We start from the raw sequence: 18,231 nt of genomic DNA, 5'->3' as shown, positions 1-18,231 counted from the left end.
TTACTTCTTTTGATATTATACGCTAGGGGCCTATTAGAGGAGTATTGGACATATAGCTTGGTAAATGTTTGACAAAAAGTATTAAAGGTCTCTTGTTTTTAAACAGGGAAATTACTGAGCCTCATGGCATTAGTAGTAGTTTTTGCTTCAGTCTAGGGATTTTGGCATTAGTAGTAGTTTTTGCTTCAGTCTAGGGATTTAGATTATTTTTGATGTTATTATTCAGATGCATTATGTGAAGTTATAAAAAAAAATTTTGATATCCTGATTTTATCCAATGACATGTAAGTAGATTTGATCAGAAATACATGGCTAATACAGAAATTTATAGATTATCTATAAACTGTCTATACAAGATGAAGAACTTCATAGATACCGTGGTTTGCCTTTCTGAGAAAGTGATCAAAAGAAGGGAAGGAAAGACTAAACTATTTTGCTAACAATTTAGTAGCACTGGGCAGCAGCATGGAGAGGATCGAAATGGTTAGGTAAAAAGAAGGTTTTTAGATTTAATTGCCTTCAGATTTCAATATACAGTTTACTTATCTTCTCCATTAGACAGACCAGTAGTTTTCAGAGGTGGGGACCCTGTACCAGCAGCATCAGCATTACCTGGAAACTTACTAAAAATGCAAATTCTTGAACTCTACCCCAGACCGATGGAATCAGAACCTCTGGGGGTGGGGCGCAGCAGTCTCTCTGTTAACAAACCCTCTATGTGATTCCAGTGTGCGCTCAAATTTGAGAACCATTTGGCACATAGTGTTGACCTTCAGCTTTAAGTAAGTGAAGCAAACTAGTAACAATCGATCAGTTGCCCCTTTGCCAAGCTGAACAGCTCATCTAAGATGGTTATCTCCAACATTATCTGTGTAATAAACAGCAAGTTTTGGAATAAGAATTGGAGAATAATGATTTAATGTACCATTTAACTTTAGAAATGCCTGTAACTTTGGCATTTACTTTAGTGACTAATTTGAGGACATGGGTCCTGAGTACATTTTAAATTACTTCCTGAATGAATTAATAAAGAAATAAATTTGCTTTTTAAGATTATATACCCTGGGGTAAAAAATGTTTCTAATGAAATATTAATTAGATTTCTTTCCCTTGTCAAAAATAATTCTTTTTTTTTTTTTCCTAAAATAGATAAGTAATGGAACATCATCAGTGATCGTCTCCAGAAAGAGGCCATCAGAAGGAAACTATCAAAAAGAAAAAGACTTGTGTATTAAATATTTTGACCAGTGGTCTGAATCAGATCAAGTGGAATTTGTGGAACATCTTATTTCACGAATGTGTCACTACCAGCATGGACATATTAACTCTTATCTGAAGCCCATGTTGCAGCGGGACTTTATTACCGCTTTACCAGGTAAACTACACTTGTCTTTAACAAAGCTGAGCAGTGGGAGAATGCCAAGACCAGGAGTCTGGGTACAGTTGAGTAGGTATTTCTGAAATGAATGAATGAGTGTTGTGTGAGGCAACATTTCTTTGTACACATACTGAATCTTAATCTGTGACAATTGAGGAGAAATTATAATTTAGCATCTACTTAGGAAATGTAGTCAGTTTCTGCAATTAATGGTGTTAATCACTGATCAATACCATTGCTTTATTTCATTTGTTAAATGAGTTAATGATATTTTTATTTTAATATAGTCTATATACAATCTATACTTTATAGGAATTAAAAAAATATAAATATGAGATTATTTTTCCTATAGTATTTATATATGGGAAGTGTCCCAAAGTTTAGGATGCTCAGTTGTATCTGAAGTGACACTTAGCTAAATGGCAAATAATTTGGGAAAACTATAGTGTTGTTTTATTACATTTCTCAAAACTTGTTTCTGCATCCTCTCCATCACTATCCTACCCCCATCTTTCTTGCACGCACATACAGGTACACCGTCACACACATAACACTGTCTGCTGCCTTGGTAAGTTTATTTGCTCTTTGATCACTCTGTTCTCTTTTTTTTTCCCCTTCTCTGTTTTTTCTTTCTACCTTTCTTTCTGCTTTCCTTTTCTCTTTTAGATTTAAAATTGGCTAGGTTACATATAGAGATTTCATTCCTGAAAAGTACGATGGCCAAAACATTTCCTCTGAAGTGGTCAGTCTGGAGGTCACAACTGCCATGCTTGGGTAGGCTTAGAAATAGCCAGGGATGAACCATTCCTTTGTCACTAGCCCTGTCCTCAATAGATCTACTAGATGCTTCCTTAAAGAGAAGCTCTTCCCTTGACCTTTCTGTGATTTCCAGTGATCAGGACTCCACGCTCCAAGTATTTATACAGCAAATGGGACCTGGCTTGTTCCCAAGCCTGAAATATAAGGCTGCAAATTGACAGACCAACTTCTGATTTCTAATCCCTTTTTCAAAACTTGTAAATTGATTTTGTACAATGGAAGTGTTTAAGGATACTTGAGAGTTAGTATAGAAAATTTTGACTCTCTTACTGTTTTTATGCTGAAATGCATCACTACTTGCCGCATTTCTTCCATTAGTGTCTCTGAAAGAGTAAACTGTAAGTTCTCTCTTTCTAGAATCATAGTGCTTACAGCTGTCACTTAGTCCTGTTTCTCACTGTGTGGATAAGGAGGCAGAATATCAGAGAAAGTAGATGAAATGTCCAAGATCATACCTCTTGTGGTAATGACGGGGAGAAGATGGATGGGTTGGTTCAGAATTTAGTGCCAGGCTAAAATCATTTATAGTTAAGAGTACTCTGAAAAATTTCTTAAATTGGCCCTGAGTGTTGAATATCTTTTCAGTAATACTCATTTTTAGTTATGAGAGAGAGAGAAAGAGAAATGCTTTTAATTATGAGAGAGAGAGAGAGAAGCTATGAGAATTCTAACTACATTGAAGTACACATATGGTGTCACTCTTCCCTGTGTGCACTGCCAGAACTCAGAAGCAAAATTGTCTAAGACTTTATGTTGCATCAGACTGCGTCTCACACCAAGAAAAGACATTGTAGTTTTTTTTAAGTTGATGATTGTATTTGTTCCTCTTAAGTGCTTTTAACTAAATGAGGTTATGGCTCCATGCTTCCCAAACATATCTGTTTATTGTTTCATTGTCAGCTTTCCACTTTTTTGGTTTTATTTGCTCTCAAGTGTTTCAGAGTGCCAGGGAATTCACCTTGTATTTATAGAATATCCACGAGGTGGCACTGTTGAAGTTCTCTTGGTTTTCAGAATATAGCTCAGAGTCAGTCCCTTCTTTGGGGAGTGTAGTCTTGGAGAAGAGACAGAACAGATGAACATGTGTTATGTGTATAAATATGGTTAGTATAATTGCATACAATTCAGTTTTCATTACAGTGAATTTTAAGGTATTGTCCATATCTCTGTTAAAGTGAAATTCTGTGGTATTGAATATTACATGAAATGAATGGACCATTGGCAGGGATGTGGAAATATTTTTGTTAAAGTGGTATTTGTTTTAACAGGATTTGATCTGAACATATATACATATGTCAGTATATATCATACATATGAATCTAATATCTGGGGACAAGCTGGCCTAGTTGATTGTGTTAGTTAGTGTCTAGTAACTTCTATTAAACCTGGCATTATTTCCTTTACACAGACCCTTCCTTAAGAGCATTAGGAGAAAAATAAGTCCATGTTTTTGTTCATACTTAGATTTAACAATGTGTGGAGTGACTTTATGAATCATTATTCTAGTTTGGTGTTTAATTTTTACTGTGGATGTTCTTGAGCTCGAATTTTTACTCTGCTGAAATCGACAGTCAAGATTTCTTTTGATTCCATAATTCTATAGAATTATCTATAGTTTAGGCTTTTAAATGTTTACTGTGAATATTGTACCTGTCAGTATAGAGAAAATGGAAAGTGTTTGTGGTCTTTGGCTCCTTTTGGTTCAGTGGAAAAAGTGATAATTATGATATGCTTTTCTAAAAATCATGGTAAATGTTTAGTCTGCAGTGTCAATTGCTGCCGGCTAAGTTTGTGGTTTGTAAGAACTGTTGTTAAAGGGAAAATGTATCCCATTTAAAGTAGAGGCAAGATTGTACTTCAAAAAAGATGATAAGCATTGGTGATCAGTTTGGGTGAGGTGTCTAAGCAATTAAGAATTTGAAACCCTTAACCTCCTGGCTATAATTTATTCATTTGTCTTACCAAGAAAGGATGACAAGTCATTATGTAATGCAGATGTGAGATCAAAAGATGTGGAAGAGCATAGCTAAGACTTCAGGCTGGATGCAGGGACAAAAGCCCAGCATGACAGAGTGGAAAGAGCCTGAGTGTTAGATCTGAATCTAACTTGAATCCTAGTCCTGTGTGATTCCACATTTTGGAGCCTCAGTTTCCTCATGTGCATGAGAGTAATAATAGTATTCCATGGAAATATTGTGAGGAGTAAAACAATGTATATAGTATGCCTGGGATTGTAGTGGGTAGTCTGAGGATGGTGGCTTAAAAAAAGAGCCCAGTGAAGCAGGAAACACCTGCTTCTCTAGAGGTAATAAGATTTATTGCTAGGAAGTTTTAGTTATTCACCCACTGATTTCCAAACTGATTCATTCTGACATCATATAGGTGTGTGTGCCACTTTGTTGTTTTGTTTCCTGAATGTTTTGTGGAAATAGGTTTTGGACTTTGTGACCTGAACATCTTTTCACTTCATTTCTGTCTGAATTCTTCAGTCAGTATATTTCAAGTCAAATGTGTCCATTGATAGACTGTTGCTGTCAGCAATGGAATCATTTTTCTTTTAAAAGGTTACTAACTTCAAATTTTGCAACTAGATCTGTGACTCGGAAGGGGGGGTGGACAGCAGGGGTGGGTGAGGAAGGAAGTTTCTTTGCAGCTGCTCTTTGAAATGCACTTCTAAAATAAAAGTTTCTGTAATTGTATGATCTAAGCAGCTGTGTTAAAACTGGCTATATAGTCAAGGGCATTGGAGTAACATTACACATTTGAATTTCATTTTGATACATTGTTATTTACATATGGAACTTTGAAATTTCTGCCTTTTAATTGTTTTAATTTATTATTGAAATTTTTCCAGACCTTCATATGGTGCCTATAATTAGCAACAGCAGCACTTCAGCAGTGTGTGTGCAGAATTCCTGCCTTGTTTTCTCTTAGGCCATAATGTGGTCCTCTTGTTGCCTTGTTTAGGGGCTAGCATTGGGAGATGGGGAAGTCTCTCAGCTGTAGAGTAATGAGAGCCAGACATTAGTACTTAAGAAAATGCTTAGTTTTAACACCTCAAAGTACTTTTTAGTCTGGGCAAATGGATTACCTTCTTCAGTAATCTCTTTGTCCTGAATAGACTTGAAGCCAGTAAGTTACATGGTCTGCATAACTCCTTGGGGTAGCTACCCTAAGGTGCCAAACAGAGGCAGTGTGTTTCCTGTTCTTTGGAAAAAAAAAACATTTAAGGAGCGTAGAGAATGAGGAGCTGATGCTTAATATGCGCAGTTTTTGTTTGTTTGTATGTTTGTTTTTTTGTCATGGGCAGGTGTCAAGACTTGAACATGGGTCTCCAGCATGACAGGCGAGAACTGTGCCTGCTGAGCCACCATGGCCCGCCCAGAATTTTTAACTAGGGTGAATTTAACTGTTTGGAAATGTATAGAGGTGGTAGTAGCACAATATGGAGATTGTAATTAATATCATTGAATGAAATGTGTGATTCTGGTTGAAAGGGAAAGTTTAGAGTCAAATATGTCACTAGAAGGAAAGCTAGAGGATAAAACATGGACTGTATAACACAGTGAGCCCTGTGGTGGACAATGAAGTGTAATTAATAATATAAATATAAAAATATATTTTTAAAGTTTTTTATTAATTAAAAAATCACAAGAAAGAAACACAAACATTCCCAACACATACACTCAGCAATTCACGCTATCACCACATAGTTGCATATTCATCATGATCATTTCCCAGAACATTTGCATCAATTCAGAAAAAGAAATAAAAAGACAACAGAAAAATAAAACAAAAACAGAAAAAAAAAATTTTGCATACCATACCCCTTACCCCTCCCTTTCATTGATCACTAGCATTTCAAACTAAATTTATTTTAACATTTGTTCCCCCATTATTTATTTTTATTCCCTATGTTCTACTCATCTGTTGACAAGGTAGATAAAAGGAGCATCAGACACAAGGTTTTCACAATCGCTCAGTCGCATTGTGAAAGCTGTATCATTATACAGTCATCATCAAGAAACATGGCTACTGGAACACAGCTCTACATTTTCAGGCAGTTCCTTCCAGCCTCTCCATTACATCTTGGATAACAAGGTGATATCTACTTAATGCGTAAGAATAACCTCCAGGATAACTTCTCGACTCTGTTTGGAATCTCTCAGCCATTGACACTTTGTCTCATTTCCCTCTTCCCCCTTTTGGTCGAGAAGGTTTTCTCAATCCCTTAATGCTGAATCTCAGCTCATTCTGGGATTTCTGTCCCACATTGCCAGGAAGGTCCACACCCCTAGGAGTCATGTCCCACGTAGACAGGGGGAGGGTGGTGAGTTTGCTTGTTATGTTGGCTGGAGAGAGAGGCCGCATCTGAGCACCAGAAGAGGCTCTCTTGGGGGTGACTCTTAGGCCTAAATTTTAAGTAGGCTTGACCTATCCTTTGTGGGGTTAAGTTTCACATGAACAAACCCCAAGACTGGGGGCTCAGCCTATAGCTTTGATTGTCCCCACTGCTTGTGAGAATATCAAGAATTCAACTTGGGGAAGTTGAATTTCTCCCTGTTCTCACCATTCCCCAAAGGGGACTTTGCAAATACTTTTCTACTCACTGATCAAATCACTCTGGGATTTATTGGGGCATCACTCTGGACAAACCAACAAAATCTCATTTCCTACCCAAGATTCCAAGTACTTATGGTGTTCAATCAAGCTGTCAACATAAGTTACATTAGGAGATTCTAGCAGAACTCTTCAAGAGAGTATTGAAAGTTAATCAGCAAATTTGGTGGCATAGTAAGATGTGGAATTTAGTTCGTTCTCCAGGGCAACTGGTAAGCCATGGACAGAGCAGTCTGGTTCCAGAGGGGAAAAGAAACAGACCCTACTAGGAGCAAGGAAGGTAACTCAGCCAAGCTCTGATTGCAGAATTAACAAATTTGGAGCTGAAAGCAGGCCCTGAACACAGATAAACCTGGAGTTAGCACTAAAGGAGCCAGGAGTTTTGCCTCCCTTCCCCTCCCTGCAAAGAAGGGATGGGGCTGATGGAGGGGGGAAAAACAAAACAAAACAAAAGAGAGGTATTTTGAATTGAACAGTACAAAATACTGGAAAAATGCCGGGCCCCAAGAAAAGGAGGGCACATAGAGCCTGGGGATACATAGTGGCATATACCAACTCCAGCTCTTCATTGGCAAACCCAGGAAGCTGGGGTCCTGTTCTGAAAAGGCTTTTTTCACCCCCTTTGTCTCTCTTTTTAAAAAATTTCTTAGATAGAACTGTAAGCACTCTCAGGCTTCAGCACTGTCCCAGGCAAGGGAGAAATTAAGGCATGTATGAGAATCAAAGATAACTACTCAGGCGTATGGGAATAATTCCCTAAGGAATATATTTTCCCCTAAGAAAAGGAGGGTGGGGCCCAGCTCAGGTGGCTACCCTCTTTCAGGGAATTCAGGCCCCAGGGGCTGGAATACAGAAGCAGCCTGAAGCCTGCCGTCTACCTCAGCCTGTGTCTCAACCCCACCACTGTCAGAGAAAGGCTGCTGAGAATTAAAAGCACCCCTTGCTTTACACTGATGGGAAGCTGCAGCTGTCAGGAGCTACCTGCTAGGCAGAATAGTAAAAGCACCAAGTCTAGAGGCTTCATAGGAAAGCCTGACTACCTGCTGGGTCTCACCCTTAGGGAACTTGTTACTGATTTCAGTTACCTTGAGATAAGGGCCTTTCTGGTCTGGGAAGATCTGACTGGGGTCGATCATACCTGAGGAGACCCTCCTCAAAAAAAGAGTCTATATAGGCAGGGCAAGAACCAGAAAAATGAGCTAGAAAATTCTGATCAGTTAAACAGAAGCTAGGCTAGGGGTTTAGAATAAGTTGAACTGAATGCCAAAGGATGGAGAAGAAAGCCAACTGTGCTAGTTTGAAAGTTGCCGAAATGCAGTGTATCAGAAATGGAACTGCTTTTATAAAGGGGAATCTAATAGGTTACAAGTTACATTTCTAAGGAAGTTCAGGTGTCCAAATTAAGGCACCAACAAGAGGTTTACCTTCACTCAGCAAAGGCTGATGGGTCAGGAACACTTCTGTCAGCTGAGTAGTCACGTGGCTAGCATCTGCTGGGCCCTTGCTCCTGGGCTCCATTTCTTTTAGCCTCTGTTCCTTTGGGGGTTCCTCACTTCACTTCTCCAGGGCTGGCTTTCAACTCTTGGCTTCCCTTGACTCCAGAAACTGACATGCTTAACATCTCATGGCAACGTCTGCTGGGCTGCAAGCATCTCTAAACAACCATGTCTCTGTTCTCCACATGTCTGCATCTCTGTCAGCTCTGCTGTAAAGTTTCTGTCAGCTCTCTTATTTTTGTCATTTCTGACTCCTCCAAAATGTTTCCTCTTTCAGAGGATTCCTGTAAACTAATCAAGACCCACTTGGAATGGGTGGAGTCACATCTTCTGATCATTGATCACACCCACAATGGAGTGTGTCACATGTATGTCATGAATAATCTAATCAAATGTTTCCCAACCTGCAGTATTGAATCAGGAGTAAAATATGGCTTTTCTGGGGTACATAATACTTTCAAACCAGCACACCAACCAACAAGGAAACCCCAGGTAAAATGACATCCAAAAAACTAATCAGGGAAATCAAATGTCTAGACACCAGTAAAAAAATAACAACCCATACTAAGAAAATCAAAGATATGGCCCAAAGGGAGAAACCAATTTCAAGTGAAATGCAGAAGTTGAAACAGCCGATTAAGGATGTTCGAACAGACATGCAAAAACCATATAAAAAATCAAATCAACAAGTTGAGGGAAGATATGGCAAAAGAGATGAAGGATATAAAGAAGACATTGGGTGAATATAACAAGGAACTCAGAAGCTTGAAAAAACAAATGGCAGAGTTTATGGGAATAAAAAGTACAATAGAAGAGATGAAAAACAAGGGAGTACTACAACAGCCGATTTGAAGAGGCAGAATGAGGGATTAATGAACTAGAGGACAGGACATCTGAAATCCTATACACAAAAGAACAGATAGAAAAAGAATAGAAAAGTATGAGCAGGGTCTCAAGGAATTTAATGACAACAGGAAGCACACCAAGCCAGAGTGCCCCAAAATACATGAGGCAAACACTGACAACACTGAAGGGAGAAGTAGACACCTCTAACAGTAGTAATAGTTGGAGACTTTACTACTCTCATTAATGGATATAACATCTAGACAGAGGATCAATAAGGAAACAGATTTTGAATAGTATAATAAATAAACTGGACTTAACATTTACAGAACGTTTATACCCCACAACAGTAGGATACACATTTTTCTCTAGTGCTCATGGAGCCTTCTCAAGGATAGACCATATGCTGGGTCACAAAGCGAGTCTCAATAAATTTAAAAAGATTGAAATTGTACAAAATACTTTCTCGGATCATAATGGAATGAAGTTGGAAATCCATAGCAGGCCAGAGAATTTACGGATTTATGTAGGCTAAACTACACATTCTTTATATACATAAGTATATATTTATTGATAAAACTTAACATATAAACATTCTTAACATGCAAACATTCCATACACGGTGTACAATTAGTGGCTCACAATATCATCACATAGTTATGCATTCATCACCATGATCATTTTTGAACATTTGTATCACTCCAGAAAAATAAATAAAAAAGAAAAAACTCAACCATACCATACCTTTTACCCCTCCCTTTCAATGACCACTAGTATTTCCATCTACCCAATTCATTCTAACCTTTGTCCCCCCTGTTGTTTGTTTATTTTTTAACCATTTTTTTTACTCATCTGTACATTACCTTAGATAAAAAGAGCATCAGACACAAGGTTTTCACAATCACACAGTCACATTGTAAAAGCTATATCATTATACAGTCATCTTCAAGAAACAAGTGTACTGGGACACAGCTTTACATTTCCAGGTACTTCTCTCTAGCCACTCCAGTATACCATAAACTAAAAAGGGATATCTGTATAATGCATAAGAATAACCTCTAGGATAAACTCTTGACGCTGTTTGAAATCTTTCAGCTACTGACACTTTATTTTTTTCTCCTTTGTCTCTTCCCGTTTTGGTCAAGGTTTTCTCAATCCCTTGGTGCCAGGTCCCAGGTCATACCAGGATTTCTGTCCCACATTGCCAGGGAGATTTCCACCCTTGGTTGTCATGTCCCATGTAAGGATGGAGGGCAATGAGTTCACTTGCTGTGTTGGCTTTGAGAGAGAGGCCACATCTAAGTAACAAAAGAGGTTCTCTGGAGGTGACTCTTAGACCTAATTTTGAGTAGGCTTAGCCTAACCTGTGCAGGAATAAGTTTCATAGGAACGAATCCCAAGATCAAGGGCTTGGACTATTGATTTGGTTGTACCCACTACTTGGAAGAATATCAGAAATTCTCCAAATGGGAAAATTGAATATTCCTCCCTTTCTCCCTATTCCCCCAAGGGTAATTTGCAAATACTTCTTCATTCACTGTCCGAATCACTTTAGGATTTATTGGAGCATCACACTAACCAGTACAAACCAACAAAATCTCATGCCCTGTTCAAGATTTCATGTGTTTATGGTGTTCAACCAAACTTACCATACAAGTTAAATTAGGAAATGCACTACCTATAATATAAATTTTGCATCAAATAAACATCTCTCCCTTTAGTCTCACACAGTTGAAGTTTTAAAATATGGACAATATCATCCTTTCCCTAGCCTGCTGACATACCTGAGTCCTATCCAGATCAGCTTCATTCATGTCTCTACTCAATGTCTGATCACTTCTTCAACTTTTTAAGCAGTTCCTGTGTGAAGTACTGCTGACTTTCATAGCTTCAGAGCTCTAACTGTAAGTCTCAGGTGTCACATAAATAGTCAAAGTTTCTGGGAAAGACTATATAAACAACACACTCTAAAATACTAGTGGGTCAAAGAAGAAATTACAGAAGAAATCAGTAGCTATCTCAAGGCAAATGAAAATGAAAACACATATCAAAATTTATGAACTACAGCAAAGACAGAAATTTATTACCCTTAATGCCAATATTAAAAAAGAAGGAGCAAAAATCAAGGAATTAACCATTCACCTGAAAGAAGTAGGGAAAGAACAGCAAACTAACCCCAAAGTAAACAGAAGAGAGAAATAGCGAATATTGGAGCAAAAATTAATGAATTTGGGAATGTGAAAACAATAGAGAAAGTCAGCAAAATCAGAAGTTGGTTCTTTGAGAAAATCAGTAAAATTGATGCATCCTTTGCTAGGTTGACAAAAAAAAAAAAGATGTAAATCAATAAAATCAGAAATGGAAGAAAAGACATAAACACTGACCCTGTAGAAATAAAGGACAAAATGAAAGGATCCTAGGAGCAACTATGTACTAATAGAGTAGACAACGTAGATGAAATGGACAACTTCCTGGAAAAGCATGAATAACCAACATTGACTCTAGAAGAAACAGATGACCTTAACAAACTAATCACAAATAAAGAGATTGAATCAGTCATCAAGAAGCTCCCAAAAAAGAAAAGTCCAGGATCAGATGGCTTCACATGTGAATTCTACCAAGCATTCCAGGAGGAATTAATACCAGTCCTGCTCAAACTCTTAAAAAAATCGAAGAGGAGATGTTTTAGTTTGTTAAAGCTGTCAGAATGCAGTATACCAAAAAGTGGAAGGCTTTTAAAAAGGGGAATTTATTAAGTTGCAAGTTTACAGGTCTAAGGTTGTAAAAATGTCTCCAAATTAAGGTCCCAGCAAGAGATTACCATCACTCAAGAAAGGCTTATACAATCTGGAATACCTCTGTCAGCTGTAAGGCACATGGTGAAGTCTGCTAGCTCTCTCTCCTGACTTCTTCAGTGGCTTCCCTGGGGAAATTTTCTTTAATCTCCAAAGGTCTCTGGCTATGTGGGCTCTGTTGGCACTGAAACTTTTTCCAAAATGATTCCCTCTTAAAGGGCTCCAATAAGCAACCCCACCTTGAGTGGGTAGAGACACATCTCCATTGAAACCACCTAATCAAGTGACCACCCCCAATTGAGTGGGTCACATTTCCATGGAAACAATGAAAAAGATCCCACCCAGCAATATCAAATGAGGATTAAAGGACATGGCTTTTCTGTAGTACAGAACAGTTTTAAACAGGTGAAGGATGGAAAGCTACCTAACTCATTCTATGAAGCCAGCATTACCCTAATATCAAAGCCAGACAAAGATACTACCAGAAAAGAAAGTTACAGACCAATCTCTAATGAATATAAATACAAAAATCCTCAAGAAAATACTTGTAAATTGAATACAGCAGTACATTTAAAGAATTGTACAGCATGACCAAGTGGGATTTATTGCAGGTATCCAAGACTGGTTCAACATAAGAAAATCAATTAATGTGATGCACTACATCAATAAATCAAAGTGGAAAAACCACATGATCATCTCCATCAAAGCAGAAAAGGCATTTTTTCAAATTCAACATCCTTTCTTGATGAAAACAAGGATAGGAATAGAAGAGAACTTCCTGAACGCAATAAAAGGAATATATGAAAAACCCACAGCTAGCATCATCCTCAGTGGGGAAAGACTGAAAGCATTCCCTCTAAGATCAGAAACCAGACAAGGATGTCACCACTGATATTCATTGTGCTGGAAGTTCCACCCAGAGCAATTAATGAGAAAAAGAAATAAGCCTACTCAATTGGAGAGGAAGGAGTGAAACTCTCACTGTTTGCAGAAGGCATGATACCATATGTCAAAAATTCTGAATAATCTACAGCACAGCTACTACAGCAAATAAATCAGTACAGCAAAGTGACAGGGTACAAGATTAACACCCAAATATCAGTAGTGTTTCTGTACACTAATAATGAGCAGTTTGAGGAGGAAACCAAGAAAAAAAATTCCGTGTACAGTAGCAACCACAAAAGAATCAAGTATTTTAGAATAAATTTAACTAAGGATACAAAAGACCTATACACAGAAAACTACAAGAAATTGCTAAAAGAAATCATGGAAGACCTAAATAAATGGAAGGGCATATGAGTCCATGGATTGGAAGACTAAATATAGTTAAAATGTCTGTTCTCCAAATTGATTTATAGATTCCATTCAATACCAATTCAAATCCCAAGAACTTACTTTGCAGAAATAGAAAAACCAATAACCAAATTTATTTGGAAGGGTAGGATGCCTTAAGTAGCTGAAAATATCTTGAGAAAGAAAAATGAAGTCGTAGGACTCACACTATCTGACTTGAAAGCATATTGCAAAGCTACAGTGGTCAAAACAGCATGGTACTGGCATAAAGATAGCTATATTGACCAATCAAATTAAATTGAGGGATCAGAAATAGACTCTCTCAAAAATGGACAATTGATCTTTGTTAAAGACAGTTAAGCCAGCCCATCTGGGATAGTGCAGCCTCTTCAGTAAATGATGTTTGGCTAACTGGATATCCATATGCAAAAGAATGAAAGAGGGCCCATATCTCACACCCTATACAAAAATCAACTCAAAGTGGATCAAAGACCATTAGAGCTAAGACCATAAAACTTTTAGAAGAAAATATATGGAAATTGCTCTTAAATCTTGTGATAAGAGTTAGTTTCCTAGATCTTACACTCAAAGAGCAAGCAGTGAGGAAAGAAATAGATAAATGGGATCTCGTCAAAATTAAACACTTCTGTGCATCAGAGAACTTTGCCAGGAAAATAAAAAGGCAGCCTATTCAATGGGAGACAATTTTGGAAACCACATATCAGATAAGGGTTTAATATCCTGGATATATAAAGAGATTCTACAACTCAACAACAAAAGGACAAACTACACAATAAAAAAAATGGGAAAAAAGACATGAATGAACACTTTTCAGAAGAGGAAATACAAATGGCTGAAAGGCATATGAAAAGATGCTCAACTTCACTGGTATTAGGGAAATGCAAATCAAAACCACAATCATATATCATCTGACACCTACTATAATGAGCATTATCAAGAAAAAAAAACAAAACAGAAAACACTAAGTGCTGGCATGGATGTGAAGAAAAAGTCACACTTCTCTACTCTTGATGGAAATATAAAATGGTCTGGAAGGCAGTTTGGTGGGTCCTCAGGAAGCTAAGTATAGAATTGCCATATGATCCAGCACTCCCATTACTAGGCATATGGAACTGAAGGCAATGACACAAAGTGACATTTGCATATTGATGTTTATAGGGGCATTATTTACTATTGCCAAGAGATGGTAACAGCCCAAATGTCCATGAATGGACAAGTGGCTAAACAAGCTGTGGTATATACATACAATGGAATATGCAGCTGTAAGAGCTGTGGTATATACATACTGGAATATACAGCTGTAAGACAGAATAAAGTCATGAAGTGTGTAACAATGTAGATGATCTGCATAATTATGCAGATGGAGATTAGCCAGAAACAAAAGGGCAGGTACTGTATCGTCTTGCTAATATGAATTGACATTAATGAGTGAACTTTGAGATTTAAAGTTAAGAATATAGGTTATCAGAAGGTAGAAAGAGGGGAGAGATTGAACACTTGGTGCTGAAGGAGTACAGAATGTGCAATAGGACTGATTGTAAAAGATTCAGAAATGGATAACACAATATTATCTGATGGTAGTACAATAATGTAAGTACACTCAATGAAGCTGAATATTAGTATGGTTGAGGGAGAATGGCTGGGGGCATGTATTTCACCAAAAGGAAAGATGGAAGAAAAGGATTGAGGTGGTATCATTTAGGAATGCTTAGAGTGGACAGTAATGGTAATTAAATGTCTTAAATATAAGAATGTGTTTGCATGAAGGAGAACAAGTGAATGTCAGTATTGCAGGGTGTTAAAAATGGGATGGTGTACAGAGGAAAAATGCAATCAGTGCAAGCTAGGGTCTGTAGTTAACAGGAACATTTTAACATGCTTCCCTTGAATATAACAAAGGCAGCATGCCAAAACTAAATGTCAGTAAGTGGGAGATATGGGGGAGGGGTGTGGGATTCTTTGTGGAAGGAAAGGAGACATCCTCATATAGATTGTGGTGACAAAGTCATAGGTATGTGCTAATATCAGGAACCATTGACTTTTTTACTCAGGTTGAATTGTATGATGTGCAAACAAAATGTTTAAAAATCAACAGAGAGATAAAAATACTGAAGGAAATGTGGAGAAAGAGATGTACCTATTCAGTGTTGGTTGGGAAGCAGAGTAGTAGAACCCCTTTGGAGGGCAGTGTGGTGATTCCACAGGAGTCTAGAGGTGGGGTTGCTATATGATCCTGTAACCCCATTGCTACGTATATATACGGAGGAACTGAGGGTGGGAACATGAATGGACATTTGCACACTGGTGTTTATGGCAGCAGTGTTGATAATTTGTAATGGATGGAAGTCGCCTGAGAAAATATCAGCCGAGGAGCGGGGACTGTGGTGTATACATGTACGAGAGACTACCGAGTGGCTGCAGGCAGTAACAACGTTGTGAGGCATGCAACTAGGTGAATGAACCTTGAGGACAGTGTGTTGAATGAAATGTTAGAAACAAAAAGACAATTATTATCATGCCTCACTCATATGGACTAACTATAATATACAAACTTGGGGAATTGAAGTCAACAGTATGAGTTATCAGTTTGGGGCCTATTATAAAGGTTTCTAGATTGCAAGCTCTTACAGCAGTTAATATCTATTCCGAGTTGTAGCTGTATTTTCTAACTTCTGTGATTCAGAGCTATTTGTGTATAACCTGATTGTTCCCTGGACGTTGAGTGTTTGTATAACAACTGCGACTCAAAGTTAGAGCTCTGAAGATATGAAGCTATGTATCCCATACAGCAACTGTTAAAAAAAGTGAAAAAGTGATCACACTTCAAGTAGAGATATGAAAGAAGCTGAGCTGGATAGGACTAAGGTATATCAGAATATAGGGTAAAGGATGATATAGTATATATTTCAAAACTTCAACTTTTGTGTGAGACCAAAGGGAGAAATGTTTACTTGGTACAGAATTTATATTTTGAGTAGTGCATTACCTAATTTAACTTGTATGGTCAGTTTATTTGAACACTAAAAGTATGTGGAGTCTTGAATAGGGTGTGAGAGCTTGTTGGTTTGTACAGGTTAGTGTGATGCCCCGGTATATCCCATAGTAATTTGGGCAGAAAATGAAAAGTATTTGTAAAGTCCCCTTGGGGGACTGAGGAGAAAGGAAGAAATATTCAGCTTCCCCATTTGAGGAATTCCTGATATTCTTGCAAGTCCTGGGGACAGTCAATTTAACAGGCTAAGCCCTTTATCTTGGGGCTTGCCCCTATGAAACTTATTCGTGCAAAGGAGAAGTTAGCCTACTTATAATTATGCCTGAGAATCATCCCCAGAGAACCTCTTTTGTTGCACAGATGTGGCCTCTCTCTGTAAGCCAACTCAGCAGATGAACTCACTGCCCTCGCCCCTGTGTGGAACATGACTCCCAGGGGTGTAAATCTCCTCGACAACATAGGACATAACTCCCAGGTATGAGCCAGGACCCGGCATCATGGGATTGAGAAAGTCTTCTTAGCTAAAAGGGAGAAGAGAGGAATGAGACAAAGTTTCAGTAACTAAGAGGTTTCAAACAGAGTAGAGAGGTTATCCTGGAGGTTATTTTTATGCATTATGTAGATATCCCTTTTTAGTTTATGGTGTATTGGACTGGCTAGAAGGAAGTACCTGAAACTGTTGAACTGTATTCCAGTAGCCCTGATTCCTGGAAACTGTTGTACAACTATATACTTTTTCAGTGTGACCATGTGATTGTGAAAAACTCGTATCTGATGCTCCCTTTATATAGGTTGTAGACAGATGAGTAAAAAAAAAATAAGGACAAAAAGTAAATAAATAATTGGAGTAGAAAAGGGGGAAAAATTGGGTGGATAGCAATAGGGTCAGTGAAGGGGGGTAAGGGGTATGACATGTATGGGATTTTTCTTTTTTCTTTTCACTTATTTTTCTGGAGTGGTACAAATGTTCTAAAAAACATCATGATGATGGATACACAACTATGAGGTGAAATAAATTGATAATGGGATTGTATGCACAACTATGTGATGATACTGTGAGACAGTGATTGTATACTTTGGATGGTTTGTGTGATGTGTGAGTATACATCAATAAAATTGAAAGAAAAAAAGGGCTTTTCAAAGGATTATTTTATAATCATACAGATATGATTACCAGAAAACAAGTGCCTTTTATCCTTACAGCCACATGAATTGACGCACAACATTTTATTTCTATAGAAACAGGAGCAAAAATGAAAGAAAATGTGGAGGAAGCTTTCGCTGTCATTTTCCCTGTATTTATACACAGGAATACAGTGAATTATTAATACATTTCTAAAAAGTTAATCAACATCAGAAAAAATTATATAAGGTCTGTAAGCCTAGAAGGATATGTACAGAATGTTAAAAATGATTGTCACTGGAAGATGGGATTTAAAGATTTAGAGATTTTTACTAATGTATTTTATAATTTTCCAATAATGAAAATGGGTTATATATGTGTAAAAAGAGATTCCAAGCAATTGATGTCAGTTTGTAAACCAAAAAATTGCAATACCAACATACTAGAAGTAAACACTAGTGGGAATACAAAGGGTAACCATGCCAAATTCACCTCATTTACTTTATGAATAAGGTTACCAGATTACAAAGTCCAAAAAATAATGAGGATGCAAGTTTTTCCATGGGACAAAGCTTTTCTAGATATCCCTGAGGACTGAATAGAGAGTTGTAGTCTGGATGAGATTGTACACCCAAATGGTTACAGAACCGCCGCTGCAGTGTTGGTACCCTCTAAGTGTTAATGCATGGATCAGTGGTTGCCTGAAAGGAAATGTCCATTATTGTGGTTGCTGTCCTTAGTTGTGACCCATTTAACATGTTTGCCAAACACTTGGGATAAAGACAATGCTCATCACGCACATCTGGTGGGCAATACTCTTTTGGATGGCAAGATCAGAATTATAGAGGCTG

General features: G+C 37.7%; 1 protein-coding gene across 6 annotated transcripts in view; it reads left to right on the top strand.

The window, feature by feature from the left end:
• The window catches only part of FBXW11 (F-box and WD repeat domain containing 11), a 174,895-nt gene that overhangs the window by 102,783 nt on the left and 53,881 nt on the right, over positions 1-18,231 (top strand). For all 6 annotated transcript variants that reach the window (XM_077137641.1, XM_077137640.1, XM_077137644.1 and 3 more), the window contains one exon: positions 1,150-1,375. In XM_077137641.1, the coding sequence (XP_076993756.1) occupies positions 1,150-1,375 (226 nt within the window). The remainder of the gene's footprint in view (positions 1-1,149; positions 1,376-18,231) is intronic.

Source organism: Tamandua tetradactyla, chromosome 20, assembly GCF_023851605.1.
Source record: "Tamandua tetradactyla isolate mTamTet1 chromosome 20, mTamTet1.pri, whole genome shotgun sequence".
NCBI lineage: Eukaryota > Metazoa > Chordata > Mammalia > Pilosa > Myrmecophagidae > Tamandua > Tamandua tetradactyla.
Note: the sequence above shows the minus strand (reverse complement) of the source record. Positions and strands in the feature narration are given on the sequence as shown.